The sequence below is a fragment of the Capsicum annuum genome, chromosome 1, assembly GCF_002878395.1.
Source record: "Capsicum annuum cultivar UCD-10X-F1 chromosome 1, UCD10Xv1.1, whole genome shotgun sequence".
NCBI lineage: Eukaryota > Viridiplantae > Streptophyta > Magnoliopsida > Solanales > Solanaceae > Capsicum > Capsicum annuum.
Window position 1 is genome coordinate 248,790,617 of NC_061111.1, and position 10,427 is coordinate 248,801,043.

The window sequence follows — 10,427 nt, forward strand, 5'->3', positions numbered from 1 at the left end:
TATCAATGGCAAATGATCTACTTAACTTCCCTTAAAGTCAAGTACGCAAGCCCTCAACATATCTTCCAGCGTTTGAATGGTGCGTTCTGCTTTCCCATCAGTCTGAAGGTGGAAAGAAGTACTAAGGTTTACTTTGGTACCTAAAACCCTCTGAAAAGATCTCCAAAGCTGAGAAGAAAACTGAGTACCTCAATCGAATATAATGGACACGGGATCCCCATGTAACCGGACTATTTCCTGAATGTACAACTTAGCATAGTCATCTTTCGAATAATTTGTCTGCACTGGAAGAAAATGAGCGGACTTGGTCATTCGATCTACAATCACCCAAATGGAGTCGTATTGATTCCGGGACTTCGGGAGCCCCATAATGAAGTCCACATTAATCATCTCCTACTCCCACATAGGCAAGTCAATCCCTTAAGAAGTGCCACCTGATCTCAAATGTTCTACCTTGACTTGTTGACAATTCAAACACTTAGAAACAAAATTAGAATCATATCTTTTCATATTATTCCACTAGTAAATAATCTTAAGGTCATGATACATCTTTATAGAGCCGGGGTGAACAACATACCTCAAAGTATGGGCTTCGTCAAGAATTCTCTCTGGTAATCCATCCACGTTCGGCACACATAGTCTACCCTAATATCTCAAAACCCCATCACCTCTAATTTCAAATGCCAATACCTTTTGTTAACTAACACATCTTTCTTAATCTGCATAAAAATAGGGTCTTCGGCTTACTTTCCTTAACTTTAGCACATAGGGATGATTTTGCTATTTCATAAACATTACTCCTCTATATTCAAAATCCAGAAATTGAACTCCTAAATTTGAAAGCCGGTGAATATCTTTCACCATCTTCTTTTTTCCTTCTGCAACATAAGAAAGACTGCCCATAGACAACCTGCTAAGGGTGTCAGCCACCACATTGGCCTTGCCGAGATGATAGTGAAGGCTTATGTCATAATCTTTCAACAACTCCAACCACTACCTCTGTCTGAGATTCAGTTCTTTCTGCGTGAAAACATACTGGAAACTTTTATGATCAGTGAATATATCTACATGCACCCCATAAAGATAATGCCACCAGATCTTAAATACAAACACCGCAATCGCTAACTCTAAGTCATGGGTGGGATAATTCTTTTCGTACACCTTTAACTGCCTAGATGCATAAGCCACCACCTTACCATGCTGCATAAGCACACACCCAAGTCCCACCCGAGATGTATCACAGTACATTACAAAACACTCTGTACCCTTGGAAAGGGTCAAAACTGGCGCGGTAGTCAATTTGTCTTTCAGTTTCTCAAAACTATTCTCACTAGAGTTAGACCATAAGAATTTTGCTTTTTTATAGGTCAATATAGTAAGTGGGAAGCTATAGAGGAGAAACTCTCTACAAACCTTCTGTATTACTCTACCAAACCCAAGAAACTTCGAATATCGGTTGGAGTCATAGGTCGGGGTCATTTTCTCACTGCCTCAACCTTTTGGGGGTCAACTTTGATCCCCTAGAAACAATGTTCCCCAGGAAAGTAATAGCACTAAGCCATAATTCACATTTGGAAAACTTTGCATATAACTTATGATCTTTGAGGGTCTGAAGGATGATTCAGAGGTGATCGGCGTGATCCTTCTCATCTTGGAATAGACTAAGATTTCGTTAATAAGGACTATGACAAAGAGATCCAGAAACTGGTGAAACACCCTATTCATTAGGTCCATAAAAGTTGTAGGGGCATTAGTCAGTTCGAAGGACATGACTAAGAATTCATAATGGCCATATCGGGTTCGAAAAGCTCTTTTGGGAATATCAGCCTCCATAACCTTCAACTAATGATACCCTAAATAAATTTTTATCTAGGAGAAACATTTGGCACCCTGAAGTTAGTCAAAAGGATCATCAATTATAGGAATAAGGTATTTTTTTATAACAACGTTCTTATTCAGTTGGCGGTAGTCTATACACATATGGATAGAGCCATCTTTCTTACGAAGAGCACTGGTACACCCTAGGGAGAGACACTGGGATGAATAAAGCTTTTATCATGAAGATCGTTTAGCTGTTTTTTTAACTCTTTTATTTCAACAGAAGTCATTCTGTATGGCGGAATAAAAAATAGGACTAGTGTCCAGCAACAAGTCAATACCAAAATTATCTCCCTATCAGTTGGTACCCCTAAAAGATCATCAAGAAAAACTTTTGAAAATTCATTAACTATAGAGACAGACTAGAGGTAAGGAATTTTGGTGCTAAAATCTTGGACCCAAATAAAATGATACAAACAATCGTTTGATATAAGCTCACAGGCTCTAAGATAAGATATGAACTTCCCCTAGGTACTATAGAATACCCTCCCATTCAATCACTGGATTATTTAGAAAAGAGAAAGTAATTTTTCGGGTTCTACAGTCCAGTATGGAATAGCATGAATGGAGTTAATCCATCCCCAAAATAGCATCAAAGTCAATCATATCAAGATCTACAAGGTTTGCCACAGTATCACGATAACAGAAAGACACAACACAATTCCTATACACCCTCCTAGCGATAATAGAGTCACTAACAGGAGTGGAAACAGACAAAGGCTTCAGAATATATTCAGGCTCAAAACCAAAACTAGCTGCCACATACAGGGTCACATAGGACAAAGTAGACCCGGGATCAAGTAACACATACACATCACGAGAGAAAATTTGCAATGTACCCGTGACAATATCTGGCAAAGCATTAGCATCCTGGCGGTTAGATAAAGCATATAACCTATTGCGACCACCTCCAATAGCTGAAGTATTACCCTTGGGTGGTGGTGAAGCTGTGGAGTTCTTTTGAGACGTAGCACCCCCAAAATTTCGCTTTACAGAGGGACAGGCTCTCTAAAAGTGACCTTTTTTACCACAAGTATAAAACACATTACTCCTGAGGTAGTATCTCCATGGGTGATTCTTCCCACACAAGCAACAGCGAGGATACGACCTGGCAAGCGGAGCCACGCTCCCCTGGGACTAAGTTCTCTATATCCTTGTCCTACTATTAAGTTAGGAGTTATTAAACCGCTGATCAACTGGAGGTCTGGGTTCAGGGGCACTAGCTGAAGACTGACGTTACTCCAAAATTTCTTCTTCGATCACTTTTTACCCCAGTTACTACCTTGGTGCTGACTATTATTTTGGTCTGTAGACCTAGCTCATTTTGCTTTCCTTTCCTTTTCCCTTACCTCAGTCATCCTTTTCTTTTGCTCTTCAGCCTGCTGCACATGAACGGATAACCTGGAGAAATCCATATCTCTATTTATCATTGCTCTTTTGCATTCCAACACCAAGTTATTCAAGAGACCAGATGCAAACTTTCTCATGCGAGCCCTCATGTTGCCTACTAACTCTGGAGCATAACGGGAAAACTGAGTGAACTTCAATGCATACTCCTTAACACTCATCTTGCCTTATTTTAGATTCACAAATCCTCTCTCATCTCCTAAGGAAAGAAACAGTCCAGGAAAGTTTTTACAAACTCACCCCACACGAAAGGTTCGTCATCGCCACCCCTCAAGTCCTCTCATTCATTGTACCACAGGTTAGCCACGTCCTTCAATTGATAGACTGCTAAATCAACTCTCTCAACTTCATTAAAATCATAACTCTGAAAATTTTCTCCATTTCGTCAATAAGACCTTGAGGGTACTCCTCGACCTTTATGCCAGTAAAAGTGGGTGGTTTAGCCTCATGAATTGGCCAACCCGAGTAAGTTCAAATGAACCAAACACAGAACCCACATCTTCAGACTAACTGGTCTGAGAGGCCACCAATTGAGCAATCATGTGGATGGACTGTCGGAACTCAGCATTCAAAACTTCCCTCTGAGGAGGCTAAGGACGGTTAACACTGGTCCGTGGAGCCCAGGGTGGATTAGTCTGAACCGAAGAAACTCCTGGAGTAGCAACAAACTCTGGAGTACAAGCTCTATTGCGGGTCTGCATACCATGAGTAGGACAGATATCCTCATCTTAGGAATTTTGTTCGTTGGTTCTACGGGGAGGCATTGTCAATTTCTAACATATATGAAAACATAGATTAAAGAACATTCAAACTCCATAGCACGAACTAGATCATGAAGAAAAGAAACATTCCTAAACACCTTGTAGCCCCCTACTTATAAGTGTGGCACGCTACATACCCATAAACAGGGCTCTACCCGACACAATTTCACAAACACACTGAGACCATGAACCTGGCTTTGATACCAAGTTTTTCATGACCCAAAACGAGGCCCTGGTCGTGGCGGACATCCCAAACCATGAAGGCTCGATAGCCCCTCTCTAACTGGTAATCATATACACCATTTATATACTGAAAGGAAATGTAGAAAACCTGACAAAACAGAAACATGATCATTCTTTTACTTCAACTAAACATTACGAAATATAAGTTCATAAATATTCAAAACACATGACACCAGTCTGCGAAATCTCTAACAACATGAAAACAAATTTTTTCTGAAAATTGGGACAAGGCCCCTAGTCAGACTATAAACTAAAATCAGACGACAATATTTCATGAACAAGGCCTTCCAAAATAAGGGAGGCTGACCTACTGTAAACTTCTAATAGACCAATCTACTGCTTAGCGGGACCACGGGACTGAGCCTCAGATCCTGAAATATAGGGGGTCAATACAAATATATTGATATGTAAAACAATCCAAAATAACGTGTCTTTATACAACATAATGAGAGCCTTTCGTAAAATAATGAACATAATACATAACTGAAAACACGTAGGCATACTTTAATGAACTTCAAAACACTTCTTTGAAAATCATGACTCACTCTTTATCTTACTTCTGAGCTAGATAGGTCACCCTACATACATGATAATCCATCGGCTATGTGGATCCCGCCTATAACCCGGTGGCCAGGCTCTCAATCCAAGTTTTCCGCAAGGATGGGAAATATCACGAAAAAGTATACCCACTTATCGACATACCATTCTATCCTACTTGCCGAATAGTACATAAAGACCCGTATCGGCAAAACACAGTTTCGGGTTAAGAGTTATCTGAACTCAAGCCTTCTTCGGGTAACCAACTAGCTCTCTTAAAGCCCAGCTTTTAATTTTTTAAAACTCATACTCTATACTTTTACAATATTTGTTTCATTCATGTTAAGGGCAAACTGTAATAGGTATCATCATACCTAGACTTGCAAGCCATTACATATCATGTCATAAATCGTAGCCCCTTTTTATAAAAGAAGTCATTTAGATGTCCACCCCTAACGATTCAAAAACTTCATGAGGATATTCTTAATTCAAATCACATGCAGACGTATACAAAACAATTCTTCTGAAATACATTATCATGTGGTGGCCAACCCTTCTTTAAAACACATGCATATCTTTTTATCAACAAAATCAACACTTGTAATTAAGGAGAATTTTTCCTCTCATCATGTCATAAACTATGTCAATTACAATAACAATAAGAAACTTACTTTCAAAACACTAGTTTATGCATTTGAAAAGACAATATTTTCATACCAATAGAGGGAAGTTGTTGTTCATGCTCTCAATTAAATCTTTCAAAAAGACCATCGAAAACACATGTATACATAGTTGTAATTCAATTCAATTTAAAGGAGTTCAAAACCAACGTATATTTTCATCAAAACGAAATCATGATGCATATCATTCAAATGTTATCAAGAACCCTTTTTCATAGTCACGATTGTATATCTTTAAATTTAGTAAAAACGTTAAACTCATTCCCATGGGGTTTATGGATTTACTTAATTCGAAGAATAGAACCCAAATCTTGATTTGTTTCTTGGAAATCTTGACTTAAGAGCTTGATTCTTGATCTTTGAGAGAGGAGTTAGGGTTTAGTTTTGAGGGAATTTGAGTAACTTTTGGCATAATATGCCCCAATCACGACTTAATTTCATGTTATGGCTGAGTTAAGAAGAGGAAAAAATACTGAGATACCCTCCTGAACCCCAAAAAGGATATTAAAACAAATTGGGCACCCGGCACGTTAAGCGACGCGCCGCATCGGTCCTGCCGACGCGATTCCTGGTGCGACACAATGATATCGTGCATTGGGCTTCTGTTTTAATCATCCAAACATGTCCCAAATGTCATCCGAAAAATTCGAAATTCCCCGGGACATTCCCTTTACACCCCCAAACATGAAACAACACAAAATCTACGTTTCGGGGTCGGGAAAATCAATTTAAAAATTATTGAAGTTAAGAGTTTAAGAATATGACTAAGTCTAACACTTAGAAATATTTTCATATTGTAAACTCTCTATGCATGGAATTATGAGTGATATCAAGTTAAAAATACTACGAGGGTGTTACATAAACTTTGTGTCATGTCAAATGATGTCGTGTAACTTGAGACAAAGTATCTCTTATCATGATATGTCATGTGGGCTCTCTTGTTTTGTCTTTTAATTAGGTCGAGATTGAATGTATTATTGTTACATGGGAGAAATCTCAATTTGAATGGATAAAAATTTAGCACAGATGATGGCTACAATCATGATGGTTCGATTGGTGCAGGAGGAATTATTAGAGAGTACTGGCATCTTAATCATAAAGATGTATTTTTAATTTGAAATCACCTCACATCTATAACCTCCAATTTTAGATGTGCCTCAGTAGGTATTTAAATTTATATAAAGTTGAACAAGTAGACACACTTGATAAGTAGGATATATGGCATAATACACGTAGGATAGCTTGTAGGACACAAATAGACCACGTAGAACCCCACGTAGAACTCATATATCTAATTGTTCAACTTTATAGAAGTTTAAATGCCTATTGTGTGCACTCAAGATTGAAGGGCATAGATGTTAGTTGAAGCCAGGTTAAAAAGGTGCATATATGTATTATGCCAAAAAAGCAACTAAAACAAATTGAATGGATAACAAAAATAGCTGAGAATATAAATTTCAAAAAATTTCTTAAATATCGGTCAATCAAACATAAAACATATCTTAAATTTATAAATAGCATACATGATGGAAAAGTTCTTTTTGATATGAAAAGGATGGAATATTACAACCGGCCTCCATATAACTAATTTATTCACTCTCAAAACATACATTGATGAGGAAGAAAGGCAGAAAAGACTTTTAAATCTTTGAAATTATGTTGACTTCTTCCACATTTCTTATAGTCATCTTGTTGACAACCTCTTCAAAAATTTTCATGGCCAGTGGAGGCAAACTTATAGCTATCAAAACACCTTTTTCACCCTTGTCATTTTTACCAGCAACCCCAAAACTAAAGAAGGATATAGCTTTTGCAACTCCTCCAAAAATGGGTTTTCCCCATCCAAAATCACACTCATCAAATCCACCAAATCTATTATCTGAGATCATGAAATTCCAAGATTTTGTCAACTCTGGTCTCCCTTTAATCACAATAAAATCTGTTAGTGATCTAATATACTCTTCATTTAGATAATTATTAAGATTCTTGACTAGTTCAACTGCATATGTCAGTGAATTTGAATATAACAATCCTGCTTTTGATACTGCGGCTGGAGTTATGAACGCATTCCCGTAATATCCAGGTGGCAATTCCAATTCTAGTGACTTTCCACGTATGTTAATAAAGTACGTCAAACGAACAACTTCTTCGGGGTGCAGACTAAGTGCAATTGTACGGCATTTCCATAGAAAAGCCATCAATAACTCAAATTTTGTGCTTTCACAATTTGGAGAAACTTGATTTTTAATAGCTTCCATCTCCTTTTTGCCAAAGAAAAATGATTTTTGTATCAACTTGTCTTCCATAGATTCCCATGCAATTTTTGATTCAATGTGCTCATCAAACTCATGGTGAGTACATGTAATGCGTGGCGATGATCTAGCACTTAGAATATGTCTTTGCCAAACAGGTAATATAGAAGGTGCATGTAATGCGTGGCGATGATCTAGCACTTAGAATATGTCTTTGCCAAACAGGTAATATAGAAGGTGCAGAAGCGCCTTGAATTAATTCATTTAATCCGCGTAGAAACATTTTCAGTCCGTAGGCATCCATCATAGTGTGATCACATCTGAATCCAACAGCAAATCCACCACAACTAAAACGTGTCACCTATACATAAAGTTATATTAGCTTAATAAAAATTTAACTATATTAGCTTAATAAGAATTTAACTTTTTTTATACATTAATCGTGTAATGTTCACCTAAAAAATAACTAGAAAGAGTAGGATTAATAATAACTTGAAAAAGTAGGAAGGTTGCATGTTTTGTAAATATTCTCTAAACTATAGGTGCATATAAGCTAAATGATATTATACATAAATACCACATCTACTTGTTTCGAATTCTCAACCATACACTTAAACTAGCATGTTTCCCCTTATATAGTTGTTCAAAGATAAATAATTTATATACATGACATGTATCATGCAATTCATTCTTTTTTTCGTTTAAAAATTGAGTGCGTGTAATTTTTTCCTTTTTGTACCAGTGTGAGTTGTTGAATTAAAGTTTAATCAAGATAGATCAATCGAATCGAATGCACCTTTTTATTTTCCTATGATTTAGGATAGCAATTTCAAATTCAAGGTGAATTTAGTTGATTTTATTTTTTTTTACAGAGAAATACGATCAATCATTTGAAAATGATCCCTTCTATATATAGAGGAAGTTTTGAAAAAGAAAAAGATGGGAGGATATTTACCTGAACTAACATAAGAGGGCAACCAATGATTCCATCAGAATCAGGAACATTGTGAAGTAGTAAATCCAGGTATGGACATGGTGGTTTGATGGAGTCACCTAATTTCTCAAGCTCCACATTAGCATCAGCTTCAACAAACAAGATTCCTTCACCATTACAATTCACCATAAGCTTCCTATTAGATCCTTCAAGGAGCCTACCAGCTAATGGATAGTAAAATACTAGTGTTTTAGACAATCCATCTTTTATGATCATTGCAGGATCTTTCTCTTTCATCGAAGAATTATACTTATAAAACATTATTATGGGAATTTGGACATGCATACTTCCTTGATCATCTATATCTGAAAGATGTAGAATTTCCTTAGGTGTTTTATTTTGTGGAACTATTAATTCTGGCTTATGTATTCTCCATGAAATGGCTGAAGGGCTGGGAATATTTGCCATGGTATAAATATATATAGCAATTTGAGCAAGTATGGTTTTTGAGAATGGTATGAAGTGCAAGGATTCAAAGGTTTATTGGGTATATATAAGCAATGTTCTGATCTTGAATTTTTGAATATAACTTTAGTCAAGAGTAGTGGAGAGCTATATACAAAAGTCAAAACCTACAATCTAGATATGTGGTTAAATATTAGTAATAGTTTTTTTCGTAAACAAGAATAACTTAATAATAAAATTAATATGCATCATTACATGATAATAGCAGAACGGCCTAGCCGCTATCGCTAATATTGTTTTGAGGGGAATTAAAGTAAGAAGTAGTTATTACATTCATCTGAATATAAAGATGGTCTTTTTAGCCTGACAAAAAGAATTTATATTTTGTCTGCTTCCAACTTTTTATATACAATTAAGGATAGAATTTTTCAGAGTACAATTAAATCTATAAGGCATAATACATAAATATATTTGTTTATCTTGGTCTTAAATTACATTTATGATCTTCAACTTGGATATGTATAAGTAGTCACTTGAACTTTTATAAAGTTGAACAAGTAGATACATACGTCCTATGTGGTATAATACATGTAGGACCTCATATAGGACATGAATTGGCCACGTATGCATGTGTCTACTTGTTTAACTTTATACGAGTTTAAGTGTTTGCTTGTGCACAACCAAAGTTAAAAGGCATAGATGAAAGTTGAAGTCAAGTTAAAAGACATATATTTATGTGTATATCAATATATAACAGTACACTTTAATATATGTGGCATTGCACTTAAATATATAACTTCATTATACTAAATATATACAATATATATTGACTCTAACTATACTTAGGTTTGCCGGAATGCCACCTACCTATCTTGGAGCCTTTTTTGGAAAGTTAGCTTGGAATTGAATTTTGGTGTAATTATTTTTTTCTAAAAAAGAAAAATTCCAATTAATGGGGATTAGATATAGATCCTAACTTGTAGATATTATTCCAAAAATATATTCATCTCTGGCCATTTCAAAGAGTGAAGAAGGTTGCTTGAAGTTTTCCTCAAGCTGATCTTATTAAAATCTATATATATATATATATATATGTGTATATATATATATATAAGTGGTAGTTGATCAAGCCCAAAATTCGTCTTAAAGGGATAATTAAGCGGCCGCTTCAAATATAATTTGAAACTTAAGTCTAGGCCATAGGGTCGAATTCAATTAAGAACCAGTGTTGGCTATAACTATTCAATACAAATAATAAAATAATAAAAAA

The 10,427-nt window shown here is 36.0% G+C and overlaps 1 protein-coding gene across 1 annotated transcript; it reads right to left on the bottom strand.

The window, feature by feature from the left end:
- Nucleotides 1-7,139: 7,139 nt before the first annotated feature.
- Nucleotides 7,140-9,160, bottom strand: LOC107857370 (methanol O-anthraniloyltransferase-like). Its single transcript, XM_016702261.2, has 3 exons — nucleotides 8,714-9,160; nucleotides 7,969-8,119; nucleotides 7,140-7,901 (listed from the first exon to the last, which is right to left on the bottom strand). The coding sequence occupies exons 1-3, from the start codon at nucleotides 9,158-9,160 to the stop codon at nucleotides 7,147-7,149; spliced, it is 1,353 nt and encodes a 450-aa protein (XP_016557747.2). The 3' UTR covers nucleotides 7,140-7,146.
- Between the last annotated feature and the right edge of the window lie 1,267 nt (nucleotides 9,161-10,427).